General features: G+C 45.9%; 1 protein-coding gene across 2 annotated transcripts in view; it reads right to left on the reverse strand.

The window, feature by feature from the left end:
- Nucleotides 1-21868, reverse strand: part of GLS (glutaminase) — a 142273-nt gene that overhangs the window by 102212 nt on the left and 18193 nt on the right. For both annotated transcript variants that reach the window (XM_072120882.1, XM_072120883.1), the window contains exon 4: nt 13883-14012. In XM_072120882.1, the coding sequence (XP_071976983.1) occupies nt 13883-14012 (130 nt within the window). The remainder of the gene's footprint in view (nt 1-13882; nt 14013-21868) is intronic.

Genomic DNA, 21868 nt, shown 5'->3' on the forward strand with positions numbered 1-21868 from the left:
GAAATTGGCTCATTGGATCCATCTCAGGTCATTTGCATACAGCTTTAGAACCGAATAGTTTGAGTTTACAGGCATGTAGAGGCACAATGTAGGGATAGGGCATTGCTTACTAATGGCAGCTTAAGAAAATATATTTAGCTTTGGGGTTTAATTTGCATGACGGGTTCTCTTTCACCCTCTGAAAAATATTAGCAAAAACAAATGCTATTTTCTCCAATTTTGTTTTTATACAGCTAAACTAGACAAAAATGTACAAAAAAATATAAATGAGGTATCGCCATAATCATACTAACTCACAGAATAAAGACAACATCATAAAAATGCCCCCAAATGAGGCTAAAAATCCATATGCAGATTTTTTTCCACCCATATAATCTCATCAATAAGCGAAAGACGTCCCACAATGAAGGATCTGTACAGTACATCTCATCCTCAAAAAATAAGCTCTCACATGTGCTCAAAACAGAAAATTAAAAATGTTATAGCCTGTACAATGTGACTATACATTTGCTTTGCAAGGTCACTCCTTCCCGTCTACGCTCTGTCCTGTATTTTGGATTGGCGTATTGTTGTATTATAGTGCCCTGTGTTTGGATTGGCATAATTTGGAGAAATTGTGTGACAAACTTTGCAGAGCTTCTTGACTTGACTAACCATTGTGAATGTGTATTTTTTTTTTTAATACATTCCTTTAGCCAAAAAAGTGACAAATTTGTAAACTGTACTACAAATTTGTTTTAACCACTTAAAAGATTAACACATTTTTTTTTATATAATGGGGTAAATTTGGGGGTTTTATTAATAACCCCTTCCCGCCGCAGCCCTTTTTCGTTTTCTCATTTTTATTTTTCACTCCCCACCTTAAAAACTCTAACTTTTTTATTTTTCCATGTACAGGCAGTTCCCGGGTCACATACAAGATAGGTTTTTTGTAGCTTTGTTCTTAAGTTGAATTTGTATGCAAGTCAGAACTCTATATATTTTATCATTGTAACCCCCGCCAGAATTTTTTTGGTGTCTGTGACATTTGGATTTTAAAATTGTTGGATTGTCCTAAGAAGCAGGATTAACAATAAATCTTAACTGCAGACACCTCTGATAACTGTTATAGATGTCAATTGTAGCCTATGGATGCTGTTAGATTGCTGTACTATATCCTGAGGTCCGTATGTAACTAGGGGTCATCTGTAAGTCGGGTCTTCTTAAGTGGGGGACCGCCTGTACAGAGGTGTGTGATGGCTTGTTTTCTGCCTAACAAATTGCACTTCAAAATTGTAGCATTTAATATTCCATGTCATATACTGAGAAGCGGGGGCGCCATTTTCTTGTGGGATTGGATTTTACGGATTTCACTGTACTCCCCAAATGGAATGTCTACTTTTTTTATCATATGTTTTTAAACTATTTTTTATTATTACTATTTCTAGATCCCCTAGGGTACTTTTAACCCTAGGTTGCCTGATCGATATGGCAGTATATGGGGATTTTCCTCCTCGTTCATTACATGTACATTCATTCGCACATTATAATAAAAGGGTTAAAACGGGACAGCCTCAGGTCTTCAAATCTAGAATGAATTTTCTGACATAGAATAGATTTGCAATGCAATTAGCACCTTACATATAGGGCATCTAATCATTTTATCTGTATAGAAAAATCTGCAGGGAAATATTCCACTAACTACTCTAAGCCTCGTTCTTATAAAGTTAGTGCTACAGTTGCAACTTCCACATATGTGGCTGCCTAGTGGGATCACCTACATCCAGTTGCCCGATTTTGGAAGTAATCTACATTGTACCACTTTAACAGGTGTAGTATGTCTAAAGGTTGTAATTAGGGGTCATCTTACCACATTTTTGAGATTGGGATCCTCGTTGACCATCTGCCAATTCCTTTGAATGGCCGCTTTAAATTTCTGGGGCCTTAGAGCTGTAATCAGAAGAAAAGGTAACCCTTCAGGAGATCTGAACGTTTTAGCGATAATACCCTTTGGTATGCTTGTCCAACCAATGGCCTTGGGTACACTCTTTTAAAAGGACATTTCATCATTGTTCATAACGAAATTGTCCATAACGGACAGCCTTCTTCACACTCTTGGGATGATAAGTGTCAAAACGCAGCAGATTGCGGATTTGTAGTTGTGTTATCTAATATACTTTCATTTTCAGGGACCCATTCTGAACTATAGTTTGCAGTATATGTAATCTTTTGTCTAAGCAGATTTTTCTGCTTATAGATAAAACTACTAGATGCTTATATGCAAGGCTTAGGGAGCATTGCAAATCCCTTCAAACAGGGCCCCAAGTTAATAGACCAAAAATTAGAGTCATAGGGGAACAATTTATCAGCATGCAAAAAATAAAAGTTATATATATATATATATATATATTTTTTTTTTTTGCGTTTTGTGTACCGGAAAAGTTCCGTCTTGTTGTATCATGTGAACTTTTCATCTATGCTTAACTCCTTAACGCTCTGCGCCGTAGCTCTACGGCGCAGAGGTATAAGGGAAGTATGAAGAGGGCTCACGGGCTGAGTCCTCTTCATACAGAGGTGGGGGTTTTTGCATTTTGCACAAAACCCCCACCGCTAATAACCGCGGTCGGTGTTTGCACCGATCGCGGCTATTAACCCTCTAAACGCCGCCCGCAAAGTCGCGGGCGGCGTTTAAAAGACGGCGGCGCGCGGGCGCCGCCATCTTTTTTTCGATCGCCACGCCCCCGAACGTCATCGGGGGGCGGCGATCGGTTACCATGGTAGCCTCGGGTCTTCTCTTGACACGAGGCTACATGGTTTATGCAGGTTCGTTACAATGAGCCAGTGGCTCATTGTAATGTAAGACCTGCAAAAACGCCATATATTGCAATACTGTAGTATTGCAGTATATGGTAGGAGCGATCTGATCATCTAGGGTTATTGTACCCTAGATGGTCTAAAAAATAGTGAAAAAAAAAAGAAAAAAAAAAGTTTAAAAAATAAAAAAAATTAATAAAATATTAAAAGTTCAAATCACCCCCCTTTCCCTAGAACGGATATAAAACATAACAAACAGTAAAAATCACAGACATATTAGGTATCGCCGCGTCCCAAAATGCCCGATCTATCAAAATATAAAAACGGTTACGGCCGGCGGTGACCTCCGAGGCGGGAAATGGCGCCCAAATGTCCGAAATGCGACTTTTACACCTTTTTACATAACATAAAAAATGAAATAAAAAATGATCAAAATGTCGCACAGACCTCAAAATGGTAGCAATGAAAACGTCGCCTCATTTCGCAAAAAATGACCCCTCACACATTTCCGTGCGCCAAAGTATGAAAAAGTTATTAGCGTCAGAAGATGGCAAAAATTTTTTTTTCTTTTTTGTACACATTCGTTTAATTTTTGAAAATGTATTAAAACACAATAAAACCTATATAAATTTGGTATCACCGCGATCGCACCGAACCAAAGAATAAAGTAGGCGTGTTATTTGGAGCGAAGAGTGAAAGTCGTAAAAACTGAGCCCACAAGAACGTGACGCACGTGCGGTTTTTTTTCAATTTTTCCACATTTGGAATTTTTTTTCAGCTTCGCAGTACACGGCATGTTAAAATAAATAACATTACGGGAAAGTAAAATTTGTTACGCACAAAATAAGCCCTCACACAGGTCTGTACACGGAAAAATGAAAAAGTTATGGATTTTTGAAGTTGGAGAGCGAGAAATGAGCCGGAAAACCCTCCGTCCTTAAGGGGTTAAACACTCTGCACCATGTTCCATAGATTAGGCTACAACAAAGGACGTTTTCATCCGAAACGCGTCAGTTTTTTTCCTCTCATGGACGTCCTATGATGCTTTTACCATGCATTTTTTCCAAATAAAAGTGGACTTTTAACTTCATTCCTTGTTCCTTTCGTTGGAAGCTGGACAAAAAAAAAAAAAAACAACTTTTCTTGCTTGCTGTTTTCGCTTACTGGTTCCTCAACCCAGGGGTATGTGCAGCCACGCATCGCCACTCTTATTATCTAAGACTCTTTTTTCCTTTGAACATTTTATCATTTTGATTTTGAAACGGTGTATTGATATAGACCTTGTTCTAGTATGTGACTAATTTAACATAGTCATTTTATGTTGTGAGAAATGTCTCCATGTTCTATGTTCTTTTGTTTGTGTTTTTTAAAATTACTTCTAATTTGTCTCTAACCCTTAGCGCTCAGCGTCCCATACATCGAGACCTGAGCTGAGCCGGCATCAGGATACACTGGGATGTCGGTACCCAGTGAAACACCCGCTGTTGGCACGACAGCGGCATTTAAACTACCTTCCAGTGGTCTATGCCCCATGATCGCCCCCCCCCCCACGTTGATCGTTCCTATGGAAGCCCTGAGGTCCAATCAGGACCCCAGGGCTGTCCACAGGCAGTGCCTGTAAGATGATGTCTGTGACAGCTAATACCCTGCAAAACAGCAGTATTGCAGGGTATTATCATAAACAAGCAATCAGATGATTGCTTGTTCATGTCCCATGGTGGAACTAATAAAAAAGTTAAAAAAAAAATGTTATTCAATAAAAATAAATAAAAATGCCCATAAGCCCCATAAACATGTAAAGAGAGACATATAACACAAAAGAAGACCGAAAACCAGCTTGTTTTTGGCCAGAATGGGGCAACATGGATCAATAGAGATCCTTCGGTCCTCAACTTCTGCAGAAAAGCGTAGACTAGACCTATTCCCCATGATTGGCTGAAGGCGTCTAGGCCTGATGGAGACCCACTGGGGTCCAGAGAAAAGAAGTGGGTTGTCTTCCTGTTTTGGAGAGTTAGAACAAGAGGGAGGAAGAAGAGGAGAGAGCGGGGGCGCTCGATGTGTAGAAATTCTCAGTGTTTTACGGAATGGTGCATATGCTAAGTGCGCACTCACCTTTCTGTGTTGTGCTGATGGCACAACTCATATGATCGCATGTAGGATGAGGAATGGAACGGGATGCAGCCTTCCGGGAGTCACTTCGGTATGGGTGCTGATGGGAACAATTGTATAGAGTGGTCTCTATTGCTAGAGATCCGTTGGACTACCCTTTTGGTCCTGGAAAAAGACCCGGCGCACTCTGTTCCAGAAAAAAAGGTTTTATTCTTCCAATATAAAAACCATTAAAATATATTATAAAAGCAAGAAGCGTTTCGGATCCGGAGTGGATCCTTCTTCAGTTGCATTACATGTTTTCATTATGGATGTTCTATATATATATACACACACACACACACACACACACACACACCTTTTTGGCGCGTTCCCGGTAACGGAACGGGAAACGTCATACAGGGTGGTGAATAGATAACTGATATAATCGATTTTGACAAAATGACTAAATAAAAGAGTAAATAATACATCATATACACATAATTTTAAAAACTTCTATGGAATTAAACACCTTATATAACATCACTCCAACAGTATGTGGGAAGGACCACTCAAACCCTCCACTGTCGTCTGAATCAACATAGGTTCAATATCCAACATAGAAATAATAAGCATAGTTTATCTAGACATATGGAAATCAAACATAAGAACGACATCAAATATAACATCACTCCAATAGACCATGTTAACAAAGAAACATCAAATAGGTTTGAAGTCCTTAAACGGAAAGAAATCTATTGGATGTTTAAACTTAAGACACTAAAACCACTAGGTTTAAATGAGGTCACCGAAACGATCCTAATATAGACTTGAATACCATATACTTATTTCACATATCTATCATTGAATTATAACGATCCCACCACAGTAAATTTAACATCCATACTTACCTGTAGAATAAAGATCTTCTATTAATTGACAGGAACCAAGCCTTCTGTACAGCAGAGACAGAATCCATACACCTCCGATAGTCATCACAGCGGACACTGAGTACCGCCTTCCTGAGCACACATTAGCTTTTTGGCCCCTCCAGGCTTCCGTAGATGTAGTCCCGCGAATCTGCGGCATCCATCTTAGTAGTTTCTTACACTTGGTACTGGATCAGAAACGGGATGCACCGATACACATGGGACAACTCCAGTACCAGAGATTTTTTTACTTCATACAATAGATAAGGTGTTTAATTCCATAGAAGTTTTTAAAATTATGTGTATATGATGTATTATTTACTCTTTTATTAGTCATTTTGTCAAAATCGATTATATCAGTTCTCTATTCACCACCCTGTATGACGTTTCCCGTTCCGTTACCGGGAACGCGCCAAAAAGTTGTGTATATATAGAACATCCATAATGAAAACATGTAATGCAACTGAAGAAGGATCCACTCCGGATCCGAACCGGGTCTTGCTTTTATAATATATTTTAATGGTTTTTATATTGGAAGAATAAAACCTTTTTTCTGGAACAGAGTGCGCCGGGTCTTTTTCCAGGACCAAAAGGGTAGTCCAACGGATCTCTAGCAATAGAGACCACTCTATACAATTGTTTTGGAGAGTTGCAAACCGATCCAATACTGGAGTCCCCCAAAGATAACAGATTTCTTTGAAGGTTTCCAAGTTTAGAGACCATTCGTTTGGATCCAGTATGAATCTGCTTAGGAAGTATGCTTCTACATTTTCTGTACCCCTGAGGTGAATTGCCGAGAGGGAAAAGGAGTTATGATTCTGCCCACTTGAAGATCTGAGCGGATAGGCAGGTCGGATAGGAATGTAACAGTTGTATGTTGTATTGTCGGCGAGGATTCTGATATGTTGGCCCTTTATGGACTTGTGGACTGTTTTGAGAGTCTCTAGGATCGCTTTTAGCTCCCTGTGATTTGAGGACATGGAGCGAGTGAGATCGTCCCATTGTCCCAGAGGATGCAGACCTGGAAGTACTTCTCCCCAACCCTTCAGACTTGCGTTGGTACGGAGAACTGGAATGGGGTTCCACCAAACCCCATTCCTTAGATTTTGGGAATTTCTCCACTAGGTGAGGTAATGCTTGACTAGACCATTACCAGGACCGTGTTTAAGTTTGTTTGGGGTTCAAAGATGGACAGAGTCAAAAGGTCTGTCATGTACAAGGAGCCTCGCAAGGGGGGTAAGGGCATCCCCGACATCCCCACTTTGCTTTGGATTTCTTTTGTGTGTGACATGGTCCGACGAACTCTGCGAACACCAAGGGACTCTGCCGGAAAGTCCATGTCCCACTTTTTCCTTCTTCCCCTGTGGCGGGGGCTTGGTTGGGACAAGTGGAACAGCTCCTTCCCTTACAACTGGGATCCTCCCTGGTACTATGCCAGGGCGGTGAAATTTGTGAGGGATCAACATCTGGAGGGACTCAAGCCGGATTTGTGGAAGCCTAAAACTATCCACAAAGTCATCAGAGCCAAGGATCTTGTGGAGTGTGTTCCGGGGCTGACCACCAGCACCATGGACACCGTGTGGTCCAACATGTCGTGTGAAAGGCTTAACAACTGGCACAAGGATCTGTCATGGATGGCCATCCAGGGGGGCCTCCCCACCCGGTCATTTATGGCAGCCCGCAACCTGAGCAAAACCCAGTACTGCCCCCGGTGTCCCTTTGCGGAGGAGACATCATTGCACTTGTTCTGGGAATGCCCCTTTGCTCGGGGCCTGTTGAAAGCTCTGGATCACGAACTGCTTCTTTCTGTGCCCAGGAACACCATGACGTGCCACGCTGCACTTTATGGCCTGTTCCAAGGCACCCACACGGTGGGGGCCATCCAGGATGCCTGGCGTCTTATGAACTGCTTCAAAGACGTCCTGTGGTACGCCAGGAGGTGCCTCACCCTCCACAGAGAAACTTTGTCCATCCAGGACTGTCACCGGCTAGTCTTGAGCCAGCTCAGAGACTACGCCTCCCTTGACAGCAGGGTGGACTTAGAAGAAGAGGACTGACAAGCTTCTTCTTCATTTTCTCTTGTGGACTTTATTTAGGGAGTTATGGGACTTTGCCTCTTTCCTCACAGAAGGAGGCATCCAGGAAGAAGAGGACTTACCATCCTCTCCTTCCCCCCTACCTCCCTCATGTGTCTGTGATTTTTCAATAAAGCTTCGGGCCTGTGACAACTTACCCCCTTCCCCTCCTCCCTCCCCCCCTCCCACCCCCTGTTGCAGGTTAGTTGTTTTTATTGAGAAATGTGTGTTTTTTGTTTGCCTGAGCTAGTATGCTAGAGTATCACTTATTCTGCCATAGTGTTAGGATAGTGCTAGGAGTGTATCTTAATTTATTGTGTGCTTTGTACAAAGCCCATGCTGCGTCATGGCACACACTGTCTGTAAGTTTTACTGTGTATCTGTGAATAAAGGCTCTTTCAATCAAAAAATGCTTGACTAGATGATGAATTTTTACCCCGTAATCCAGATGTAGTGGGTTCTTGTCCCAAATCCGGATTGTCCAAGCTTGCATAATTCATAGTATCATAGTATATAAGGCTGGAAAAAGATGCAAGTCCATCAAGTCCAACCTTTAAGAATTAAATAAAATGTTTTATCCACATAACCTGTGATATTCTTTCTCTGCAGAAAGGCATCCAGGCCTCGCTTGAACATGTACATAGAGTCCGCCATAACAACCTCCTGCGGCAGAGAGTTTCATAGTCTCACTGCTCTTACAGTAAAGAACCTTTGTCTATGGCTATGGTAGAATTGCCTCTCCTGTAGGCGTAGAGGATGCCCCCTTGTCCTGGTCACAGGCCTAGGTATAAAAAGATCTTTGGAGAGATCCTTGTACTGTCCGTTCAGGTATTTGTACATTGTAATGAGGTCTCCCCTTAGATGTCTTTTTTTTTTTTTTTTTCTTCTAAACTGAATAATCCCAAATTTTGTAATCTGTCAGTGTATTCTAATCCCTCCATTCCCCTAATAATCCTGGTTGCTCTCCTCTGCACCCGTTCCAGCTCTACTATATCCTTTTTATACACTGGTGTACACAATATTCCATGTGTGGTCTGACCAGGGATTTGTATAAGGGCAAAACTGGGTCTTTATCATGAGAATCTATTCCTCTCTTGATACATCCCATTATTTTATTCGCTTTAGCAGCAGCCGCCTGGCTCTGGTCACTAAAATTAAGTTTACCATCCACCAATACCCCCAAGTCCTTTTCAGCTCCAGTTTTACCAAGTAATTGACTGTTTAGAACATAATTATAATTTGTTTCCATGGCCCAAGTGCATAACTTTACATTTATCTACATTAAACCTCATCAACCATTCCTCTGCCCACTCCTCAAGCTTCCACAAATCCCTCTGTAATGCTAAACTATCGGCCTCAGTATTTATTACTTTACAAAGCTTAGTATCATCTGCAAATATTGAAACTTGACTGTGTAAACCCACTACAAGGTCATTAATAAAAATATTAAAAAGAAGTGGCCCCAATACTGACCCCTGTGGCACTCCACTAGTAACCTCAACCCAATCTGAGAATGTGCCATTAATGACAACCCTCTGTTTTCTATCACTAAGCCAACTACTTACCCAAATACACAGATTTTCCCCTATTCCCAGCAGTCTCATTTTATATACCAACCTTTTATGCGGCACGGTGTCAAATGCCTTTGAAAAGTCCAGATATACAACACCCACAGCGTCCCCCAGATCCAGTCTTGAACTTACCTCATCGTAGAAACCAATCAGATTAGTCTGACAGGACCGATCTCTCATAAACCCATGCTGACGCTGGGTTAGAAGGCTGTGCACAGTGAGAAACTCGAGGATAGCATCTCTAACAAACCCCTCAAATATTTTCCCCACCACAGCAGTTAGACTCACGGGTCTGTAGTTTCCAGGATCGCTATTTGATCCTCTTTGTATACTGGTACCACATTTGCTATGCGCCAGTCCTGTGGAACATAACCAGTCCTCAGTGAATCTTCAAATATTAAAAATAACGGTCTGTCTATCACGGTACATAGTTCATGCAGAACCCGGGAGTGTATGCCATCTGGCCCCAGTGATTTATCTATCTTAGTGGTTGCGAGGCGGCGCCGTACCTCTTCCTGGGTTAAACTGTTGACGTTCCAAAAAGAATTTACATTATTCCTTAATGTGTCTTCCACCAGGGGATTTTCCTGGGTAAAGACAGTTGAGAAGGCGACATTCAGTAGATTGGCCCTTTCCTCATCTCCTTCCACCATGACCCCCATGTTATTTCTAAGGGGACCCACACTCTCTGTTTTTAGTTTCTTATCATTTATATACTTGAAAAATAATTTGGGATTATTTTTGCTCTCCCTGGCAATATTTCTCTCAGTCTCTATTTTTGCGGCCTTTATCTGCTTTTTACAGGATTTATTTTTCTCTCTATAATCCTGGAATGCCTCACCGCTACCTTCCCGTTTTAGCACCTTAAACGACTTATCTTTCTCGCTTATTGCTTTCCTTACAAGACTAGTTAGCCACATTGGCTGTTTCTTGTTCCTCTTATGCTTTTTCCCATAAGGTATGTGTTTCTCACAGGACTTTTTCAGAATATATGAGAAAAAGTCCCATTCTGAGACTTTCTGAGGCCAAGCACCGGATATAGGATGTCAAGAGTCCTAGAAGACTTAGGGCTGTCCGGATGTTGCAGACAGACATTTTTCTGAAAGAGACTCACAGCTTGTTTCAATTTTAGAACTTTTTCTTGGGGCAAAAAAGAACTCAGTTTTTCTGAATCTAACCTTACACCTAGAAACTTTTTCATCCTTTGTGGAGTTTTCTCGATTTATTATCCAGCCTAGATCTTGAAGAAGCAGCAGAGAGATCTGTAAGTGAGCCTTTAGCTCTGCCTCTGTTCTGGCAATTAAGAGCAGTTTATAGAATAGAGGGGAATAAAATCCTTTCCCTCTTTCAGACTCCTGTACATAGCTGCTGAATGTTGTCCCAGAGTTGGAAGTTTTGACTCTTGGTGAAATTTTTTTTTGGGGGGGGTAAGTGGAGACATTCTATCCTGTAACCTGATTGAATTACCTAAAGAACCCAAAGGACTCAGGGAAATTTCCTCCCATTTGGTTACAAAATAAGAAAGTCCCCCCTCCACCTGTCAGTCATTATTTCTTCTGTTTCTGGTCGTGGTTAAAGAGGTAACCTTGACCTGCTCCACTTTTCGCGCAACTCCATTTACCAGTCTTTCCCTTGCCCCGAATGGGGTTTTGTTTGCTCCCCTTCCCCCCATTGCTTATGCCACAAAGATTTACAAACCAAATTGGCTAGGGCTGCTTCCTTAGCTGAGAATCTTAAGGCCTCAGCAGAGGCATCAGCTAGAAATGCAGAAGCGGATTTAAGGAGGGGCATAGACTCTATAATGTATTCCCTAGGGCAGTGATGGCAAACCTTTTCGAGACCGAGTGCCCAAATTACAACAAAAACCCATGTATTTACTGCAAAGTGCCAACACAGAAAGTTAAGCAGTAACTCTCTGTTGTACCACAAATTCAATAGGATGAATACCTCCATCAATAAACTGCCCATACCCATACATTCTTCTCACTCTATTTACAATCCGAAGAAGCCAAGGATGTATTGCTTTGAAATAACGCTTTGAGAGTGGCATCAGGTGAATTCTTTAAGTCATGTCTGGTGAACCCTGTGCTGGGGAAATGCTGCCTGGGTGCCCACAAAGAGGGCCCTGAGTGCCACCTCTGGCACTCGTGCCATAGGTTCGCTAACACTGCCCTAGGGGTTTTGTTTACCAGGTGAGATTCTAATTCGGAAAGCCAAAACAATAGGGCCCTGGCAACAGATGTGGAAGCTATATTTGTTTTTATATTTAAAGAAGATGTTTCCCATGCTTTTTTTAAAAAGAGCATCAGATTTTCGTTCCAATGGGTCTTTAAGTTGTGCAATATCTTCAAAGGGGAGGGCCCATAAGTCTCAGTTCGTCTATTAGGGAGGATTTTTCCTCCTTAAGGACTTTAGTTAAGCATTCTGAACATTAAATCTTTTTATAATCCTCTGCTACTTTTGCATTGCATAAACCACATCTTTTAGATTGTTTCTTAGTAGGTTTTTTGTTCTCTCTCTTTAGGTTCTTTTTGTTCCTTTCCCTGAGCAAGTATTTATGATAACAAGACAGATATGCTCTACCGGTACGTGGACCTGGAACAGGTATGTTGCTTCATCTGCCATTTGTCTTAGAGGGGGAAGCACTGGAGCCACGGTGTATACTCTCCACGGACCACTTTTGAATGAGGACTCGGCGTTCCCATGGTAAGGCTCCACCCCTTCCCTTTCTGGCAACACAGCTAATTGTGGGAGCAGGCTGAATTTCAAATTTAAAAATAAAAAAAAAGTTCACGGAGAACCTCTTGCAAACTATACCCCATAGGGACAGGAAAACACTGGTGTTGGGTGCTAGGGATGAGCCTTTTAACCTCTTGTAACTTCCTGTCCCTACAGGATTTAATGAGCTTCCTCCAGGTGGGGGCTGTCATGGGAATGTGGTGGAAAATTTATTAGCGTCAGAAGATGACAAAAATCAAAAAAATACATTTTTGCACAGGAGGTTTTAATTTTTGGAAATGTATGAAAACATTATAAAACCTATACAAATTTGGTATCCCCATGATTCTACCAACCCACTGCGGTGCACAGTGATAGCCTTAAACTCCAAGCCCACAAGAGAACTGCGGTTTTTCACCATTTTGACTGTATTTGTAATTTTTTTCCTGCTTCCCAGTACACGGCATGGAATATTCAATATCGTCACTGTGAAGTACAATCTGTTACGCAGAAAACAAGTAGTCACACAGCTTTTTACGTGAAAAAAAAAATACCGTATATATATTTTTGAAGGTGGAGAGTGAAAAATGGAAATAAAAAAAAACAAAAAAACAAAAGAAGGGACAGGTCATTTAGAGGTTAATGAATTCCCTATTTTGTGGCAATGCTTTTTGTACTGTAGCTGGGGATTTATTGTATGGGGGAAATGTCAATGTATTTTTATGAATATTTATTAATATTTTTTTTGTGTGTGCGTTTTTACTTTATATGTCCCCCATGAGGTTATAAAAGACCCCTTGGGCACATTTTCTCTTTTTTTTTTTATTTTACTTTATTTTCTCTCAGATATGGAACCAGCGATCATGCCAGCTCTGCTCCTCCTTGCATCGCACTCATTCAGCATGATGCTTTGAGGAGCAGAGAAGGGAGAAGCAGTAATGAACCACATCTCCCTTCTCCCTAGTATCTCCGGGTATCCCTGTGCAGACATTCCTAGAGGAGTTAAACATGTTCAAGAGAACCTGGATGCCTGTCTGGAGAGCAAAAATATCACATCTTATGGGAATAAAACATCATAGTTATTCTGACTGCCATATTGGGGATGGGAAGGAATTTGATGCCAGTTCACCCAATTTAGGGACAGCCTTGTAGGGATTTTATGCCTTCCTCTAGATTAACACTGTACAATGCAGGATTAAAGCATAACCGTCACCAATGATGTCATTTTCAGCTGGTGGCAGGTTTCAACAGCCTATACTACGCTGATGCACTGACAGCATGCTGAATTATTTAATTAACATTTATCTGGCTCCCTCCCAACAGCATGGGGCAAGTAGTCCCCCGAGAGGGGGCAGCTGCAGCTGGTGTCAGTCACCTCTCACCCCCCCACTTCCGGTCATGTGCATTGAGCAGGGGGAGGGATAGTGTGGAGGAGAGCAAGAATGCATGCGGAGAGGGCAGCAGTCTATCAGGTTTGATTGTGACGGTAGATTTTCTATAAGTACTAGATGTGAGTCAACCTTAGGTTCCAAAAGTTAGGACCACCTGCATATGGGTGATATGCTTCATTTTGCAGAGCTGTTAACATATTCATGAAATATTATCTCTTTCTGCTATGAGTGATAAACACTAATCAAAGTCATAAATGTACAAATAATAATGTACCAACAGAAATAAAATTAAAATGTTGCAAAACAAAATACAGTACCTTTCCACCTGACAATTTCTTTGCACTTTCATATAGTTCATCGATGTGTGATGTAAAGGACATAAAGTCTGGTATAACAAATTTTCTTCTAAATGCCTGCGTTAGTAGCACAATGTTGCTCTGAACACACCTAAAACAAAAACATATACAATAAATCAGGAAATCAATAACTATGTTATGAAATATATATCAAACCAGAACACATTTAGTTAGTGACAATTCTTTCTGTAGCCATCTCTAATATGGTTCAAACAGGTCTTACAGGCTTAGTTATTAACCCTTCTTCACTGAGGTTCATTTGTGCCTCAATGCCAGGTATATTTCTGACGTTTTATCCACTTCTTTAAATTATATCTTTGGAAAAGCTTTACATATAACAATTTTTATTTAATTTTTTATCATGACATGTGAGACATTCACTTGCTAGGATAGTTTAATTAACATTTTTTTCTTTATATTAAATTTAAAATTTATATTAATACATTTTCTGATAATTGACCACAAAATGTGAAAAGATAAGCGTGTCTTTTTTCAGATGAAAGTTTTTTTTAATAAGTAATAATTTTTTACCAATTTTTTTATTACAGCACCCTTTCCCAGGTTCAGCTACGGATGTAGGGGGTGCATGTACTTCTACAAAGTGAAAGTCTTTCAGGCAGCTGCTTCTATTCGACAGGCAGGCACACTTCATCTCCTGAACCCAGGCACCTAGGGTTAAACAGGGGACTCTCCCCTTCATTATCATTTAATGATTTTGTATGGATGCTTCACAGAACCGGAGATGACCACCGTTGGACACCCTGATCCTGAAATATTCCATATGGGTGGAATATCCTGGAAAAAGGGAGAAGCTTGGCGTAAGCTTATAAAAAAATTTGCTCATAAGGTGCTCGCTCGTGACAATTTTTTTTAATAATCAAATATTAAAAATCAATATAGGAGGGGCATGGAAACCGGATTAAAAACACCCTTATCACCCCAAATCTTACCTCCTGCATGAATGCTAAGAAGGAGAGGTGCCAGGGCTGCTTCTACCCCACTCTCCCGGCCAGCGTCTCGCCACATCGCAACCTACATGACAGGCCCCTCTTCCACTGCAACTACTGCCGGCGGACCTCATTGATTTGGCCACATCGGAGGCGGGAACCACTGAGCGGCAAGGTGCTCCGGAGGCCCCGCAGCCCGAACGATCCATCCTGGATTCACCTAACCCGGGCCGGGGAACACAACCTCTAATGCCCACTAAACCTGGCACTTCAGGGTCTCCACGTGGTGCAACCAAGATGGCGCAAAAGAGCGCGAAGGTCAGGCGCAGTAGGATGGGACCGGAGATGCCGGCACACATCAAAACATCTAAAACCCCACTATGCCTCCTGTCTATTGATGCGGAGAAGGCATTTGATAGGGTCCACTGGGGGTTTATGAATGAGGCACTAAAGCAAATGGGTCTAGGACCGGGCTTTGTGGGCAAAGTAGCAGCTCTTTATACCAGTCCATCAACCAGGGTTAGGGTTAATGGATCTCTTTCGGATCCTCTGTTAATTAACAATGGCACTAGACAGGGATGCCCATTATCCCCCTTGTTGTACGCCATCGTGATGGAGCATCTGGCAGTAACAATTAGAAAGAACGCCAACATCCATGGAGCATGCACAGGAGACACACATTACAAGGCGGCTCTATATGCTGACGATTTATTACTATACGTCTCACAACCACAAATCACTCTCCAGGCCCTACTCCATGAGTTTGAAAGGTACGGTCACTTGAGTAGTTTCAAGATAAACTACACCAAATCAGAGGCACTAAATATTTCTCTACCGCCAGAAGAGGCACCAACTCCGGTTCTTCTTCAAAACGCAAAAATCTTTCGCCTTTGAAGACTGGAGGATTTCTGCAGATTAAGCGCAGTGTTGTTCTTTTAAGAACACAGAGCTAGCACTCGCTTAGATCTAGATGCACCTGAAGAGAACCGGAGAAGAACAAGCGCCTAGAGAAGAAACTCTGCTGGGAAGATTTGCATAGCTCCGCCCCCTTCTTGGAAGCCAAGCAAAGCAAGCCTCCCTGGAACTTCTTCACACCTCCGGAGCAAGCCTGACAGAAGCCATGGCCTCTTCAAGCAAAGCCACCGGAACAAAGAAACAGAAGAAAATCAAGCACACCCAGGAAGAAAGGATGGAAGAGGAGCCCCAGGCCCCAGCAGCTGCTTCTACCCCTGAAGCCTCCTCCTCTGAGCAGCAGCAGCCCCCAGCGGCTAAGCAAACCAGCCAGGAGCCCCCCAAGCTCCCGCCCTACATGAGGGACACGGTGGCGCTGCGACTGAAGGAGGTAGACGGAAGGGTGCCGGACATGACCAAGGAAGTGTTCTGCAAGAAAATGCTGCTGGACCAGGGGGTGAAAGCCTCGGACATCTTCGGAATCCAGGCCATGGTCACCGGACTCTTCTACGTGACGTTCATCTCGGTGAACGTCTGCAGAAGGTACTGGGAAGCGATCAAGGCGGCGGCCCCGGACTCTCCCTTCTCCAACTTTGTCGGCAACTGCTTGCTGCAGAGGGAAGAGAGGAAGATTATGGTGTCCATGTGGAACCTCCGGAAGCGACATCAACACCCTCCTCTCGAGGTACTGCATAGTGGTGAAGGAACCGGCCAAGATCCTGAACTGCTACGGCCTCTGGATGGGTAAGTGGACGGCGACCACCTGCCCCAGTCCTGCCCCAGTCCTTCACGCTGGGGAACTCCTACGGCCTGATTTTCTACCCGGACATGCCGCGGACCTGCCGGAAATGCGGGCAAGAAGGGCACGTGATCAAGGCCTGCAAGGAGGAGGCGTGCAAGAACTGCCGGGCGACGGGTCACGTCTCTAAGGATTGCCCGAGGAGAACAACATGTAACCTCTGCGGACTAGCTGGACATCTTTACAAGGATTGTTCAGAGAGGAAAAGGACCTGGGCAGACGTTGCCGCACTGGCTCCGGCCAAGGGCTTTGAAGCTCGGACGCCAGCTGTGTCGACACCTCAACCCAGGAAGAAGGCGTCAAAGAATGCGAACAAGCAGTCGGAGGCGTCAAAACCCAGGTCTGGTAAGACAAAGAAGGTGACACCTTCCACCTCCCAGCCCTCCCTGACCTCCCATAACCCTTTCTCCCCCCTCTGCCCAGCTGAGAATGCCATCCTCCCCCTAGCCAGCATCTCAGAAATTCTGTCACCAGCCCCTAGGGCAACCCTCCCGCCCCAGTCCATCCCCACCTCCTTTGGAGAGGCGGCACTAATGACCTCCCCCCCGCCACCTCTCCTCTTGCCATGACAGAGACAAACTTCCCCTTCCTCTCCCAGGCCCTTGTCTCCAACCCTGTCTCCCCAGAGCCAAGTCGAAGGAAGAGGAAACAGAGGGACAGCCCCGTCAGCGACTCCACCAGCAAGAAACCGCTGGAGGAGGCGGCGGAGCCGCCCCAGGCGGCCGAACAGACAAGGAGGAGTTCTTCGAGGAGATGGAAGCCGGTTTCAGGGAACACGGCCCCCTCTCCAGCTCCACCGACCTGACCGCGGAGGAACAGCACCTGGACGAGGTGCTGGAGAACCTCAAAAAGGTTCCGGACGGAACGAAGGCAAGCCGCCCGACCGGACAGGTAACTAAGGCGGTATCGTCCCAACCTAACCCTCTTTTTCTTCCCTCATGATGGCTAACCTAACCGTTTTTTCCATCAATGTTAGAAGCATTAGAGATAAGTTTCGTTGTCAGACTGCACTAACTTACCTTGCCTCCCAGCCGTGTGATGTTTACATGTTACAGGAATGTGGTATCCCCTCCTCTAGGTCCTACGACCATCTGGCCAGGGGCTGGAGTCACGGTCCTTCCTACTGGTCCGGTGGGGGCGATTGCAGGTCTGCTGGTACCGCCATCCTTCTCAGGGGGAGCGCTTTCACGCTTGATTCCGTCCAGGAGCTAGTCTGCGGCCGACTTCTGGTCGTGGACGGCTCCTGGGCGGGTGAGCCCGTGCGGCTCATCAGCGTGTACGCTTCCCCTGACAGGGGTGAGCGACTGGAGTTTTTCCAGAACCTCAGGCCGCAACTCGCCACCACTAGGGCAGTGGTGTTGGCCGGCGACTTCAGCTGCGTCATAGAGGAAGAGTGGCGCAAGCTGGACGCCATGTCCAAACTGCTGATAGAGGTAGTGACGGAAGCATCCCTGAGGGACGCCGTCGGGGCCAGCTCCGTGAATTACACTTGGAGCAGCTCCGACGGCGCTTCCCGTTCTAGGATTGACTTTGTGTTCACCTCCAAAGCGATCAGGCAGTGTGGGTCCTCCACGGTCCCCTGCTTCTTCTCCGACCACAGGGCGGTGCAGGTAAGGTGCGCCCTGGGCCACGGCTTCCCGGAAGCTCCTGGAAGCTGAACTGTGCCCTGCTGGCTGAGGAGGGAGTGCAGGCGGAGCTGAGAGACATCTACATGGTCTTGAGAAACGACAAATGTTTGTTTGAAACTAAGCGAATGGTGGGAATATGCTAAAGTTGAAATCCGTTCTTTCTTTCAGGACAAAGGCAGGCGGCAGCGGCCAAGAGGGGCCTCAGAGACCTCCAGCGCCAGCTGAGATCCCTGCAGGACCTCCAGCGCTGCGGCTGGGACGTCAGAGAGGATCTGGAGGACACCAAGAAGGGCCTGAAGAGGCACTTTGAGGAGGAATCCAGGCGAATCATCTTTCGTGCCAAAGTGGACAACCTGGAGAAGGGTGAGAAGTGTAACTCTTTCTTTTTCAGGAAAGTCCACGCCGGCCACACGCCCCTGAACGAACTACGTGACGAAAGCGGATGCGTGCAGAGAGGGAAGAGAGCCGTCATGGGAGTCGTCAGCGACTTCTACGGCGACCTCTACTCCCGCAAGCCCACAAACGACGAAGCCGCCGAGAGGTTCCCGTCAGGTATCGCTAACACCCTCGATCCTGCAGGTGCCGAGGCCACGGACGCCCCTCTGACGGCGGCCGAGCTGCTCTCTGCCGCTAAATCCTTCGGACCCGGCAGGACTCCGGGCGGTGAAGGTCGCCCACCCGAGCTCTACGTAGCGCTGGCGGACCTCATCTACCCGGACCTGCTGGAGCTCTACGAGGAGATGGTGGTGGAGGGTAGGATGCCGCTGTCCCTGAGGCAGGGACTGATCACGGTCTTGTACAAGCACAAGAGAGAGAGATGCGACCTGAGGAACTGGCGTCCCATCTCTCTGCTCAACGTGGACAAGATCCTGGCCAAGGTGCTCGCCAACAGGCTGAAGGGAGTCATCGGAGAGATCGTCCACCCGGACCAGACCTGCGGCGTTCCGGGCCGCCGGATCGCGGACAACCTGGCCCTGGTGAGGGACACCTTGCACTACGTCGGAAGCCGCCGCGTCCGCGCGGCCCTGGTCAGCCTGGACCAGGAGAAGGCCTTCGACCGTGTCTCTCACCGCTTCATGAGCCAGGCCCTACGAAGGTTCGGGTTGGGTAAGACGTTCTGCTCCTATGTTGACCTAATGTACCTTCCAAAACAAAAGAAAAAGAATGCATTCAAAAGGCTCATGGGATAGTGCAAAAACAATCATCAAATTTTATTAGTACACGACAGACAATAACCAGTATTCTAAAAACATTTAAAATACAAGAATGTACATACCAAAAACAATGTACAGTGACCTGGTGTAGGTACACCGTAACTGCCCACTGTCAATCACTAAGTAGTGATGTTATACCTCCCCAGAGTTATCAGCCTGGAAATTACACATGTGTAAAGTGCCAAAAGTGCTATGTGCATAAAGATCTAAACAATGCTCTGTGTCTCCAGAGCTGGAGAACACCAATGATCATAACACACGGTCAAAAATGGTACCGATATACTGGTAAGCGTGACAAGTCAAAGAAATACAGGATACAGCATTTGGCTCGCATATACTGGGGCTGTGCATTTGGCTCGCATATACTGGGGCTGTGCTACACCCGCTGGTTTTCTAATTCGACCTAATGTACCTTGATATCCACAGCTCGGTGTTGGTGAACGGCTGGAAGACTGACCCATTCCCTGTGCTTTCGGGGGTCAGGCAAGGCTGCCCTCTTTCACCCCTTCTTTTTGTTTGCGTTATAGAGCTGTTCGCAGAGTCTATCCGGCAGAACCAAGGGATCACCGCACCGGGACCCGGACGAGACGAGGTCAAGTGCTCGCTGTACATGGACGACGTGACCGTCTTCTGCTCCGACCGGAGCTCGGTGACGGCGCTCGTCCAGACCTGCGAGGAGTTCAGACAGGCTTCGGGGGCAAAAGTCAACTGCGGGAAGTCGGTGGCCATGCTTTTCGGAGACTGGCAGCTTGCTTCTTCTGCCCCCTTCCCCTTCACCATTCAGCGGGACTTCATGAAGGTCCTGGGAGTTTGGTTTGGGAGGGAAGGCGCAGCCCTGAAGAAGACCTGGCAAGAACGCTTGGCCAAAGTCAACACCAGAGTCACCCTGTGGAGCCTCAGACAGCTCTCCTTGGAGGGGAAGACGCTCGTCCTGCGTAACGAGTTGCTGCCCGTACTCCAGTACGCGGCTCAGGCGTGGCCGCCCCCGGCCCCCGTCTGCAAGGCCGTTACCAGGACCGTTTTTCATTTTGTTTGGGGCTCAAAGATGGACCGGGTCAAGCGAGCGGTCATGTTCAAGGAGCCAAGCAAGGGGGGCAAAGGTGTCCCCGACATCTCCACTTTGCTCTGGATCTTCTTTGTTTGCGACTGCGTGCGCAGGACCCTGAGGAACTCTGCAAGGTCCGCGGGAAAGTCCATGTCCCGTTTTTTCCTCCTGCCCCTCTGGAGGGGGCTGGGCTGGGACAAGTGGGACAGCTCCATCCCTTACAACTGGGACGCGCCCTGGTACTACGGCCAGGCCGTCCGTTTTGTGAGGGAGCACCAACTGGAGGGACTCAAGCCCGACCTGTGGAAACCAAAGACCGTGCACAAGCTCATCCGAGCCAAAGACTTGTTGGAATTTGTCCCAGGAGTCACCCAGGACACGGCCCAGGCGGTCTGGGCCAACGTGTCCTGGGCCCGACTGCTCAACAGGCACAAGGATATCTCGTGGATGGCCATCAAAGGGGGGCTGCCCCTGCGGGCCTTCACCTATGCCCGGAGACTGAGCAACACCCCCTATTGCCCCAGGTGCCCCTGGTCGGAGGAGACTCCCCTGCACCTGTTTTTGCTCAGAGCCTGTTGGACGCCCTGGAGCCCCATTTCCAAGACTCTGTGCCAAGGAGCTCCATCACGCACCATGCAGTGCTTTATGGGCTGTTCCAGGGCACTCATGCCATTGAGGATATCCAGGCCGCCTGGCTCCTTATAAATTGCTATAAGGACGCCATCTGGTACGCCAGGAGACTCCTCACTTGGCACAAGACAGCCTTGACGACGCCTGATTGCTACAGACTTGTCCTCAACAGCCTGCTGGATTACTCCCTAGCAGGGAAACAATGACAAGAAGGAGAAGCCTCCCTTTTACAGGAAGCTCCTCCCCCCTCTGCTGAGGTATACCGAGCGGCGGCGACGATGACGACGCTGCAGTGCCTCAGCAGGAGTCAATGGGGCAGATTTACTTACCCGGTCCATTCGCGATCCAGCGGCGCGTTCTCTGCGCTGGATTCGGGTCCGGCCGGGATTCACTAAGGTAGTTCCTCCGCCGTCCACCAGGTGGCGCTGCTGCGCTGAAGTTCCCCGGAGGCGCGCTGGAATGCCCTGAAATTCACCGGCCTATACCTGGTGAAGGTAAGTGTAATTTTCGCGACACTTTCTTTTTCTTAAATGCGGCAGTTTTTCCGAATCTGTCGGGTTTTCGTTCGGCCACGCCCCCGATTTCCGTCGCATGCATGCCAGCGCCGATGCGCCACAATCCTATCGCGTGCGCCAAAATCCCGGGGCAATTCTGGTACAATCGGCGCAAATTGGAAATATTCGGGTAACACGTCGGGCAACCGCGAATCGGGCCCTTAGTTAATGACCCCCAA

The sequence above is a fragment of the Engystomops pustulosus genome, chromosome 8 (assembly GCF_040894005.1).
Source record: "Engystomops pustulosus chromosome 8, aEngPut4.maternal, whole genome shotgun sequence".
NCBI classification, from domain to species: Eukaryota; Metazoa; Chordata; class Amphibia; order Anura; family Leptodactylidae; genus Engystomops; species Engystomops pustulosus.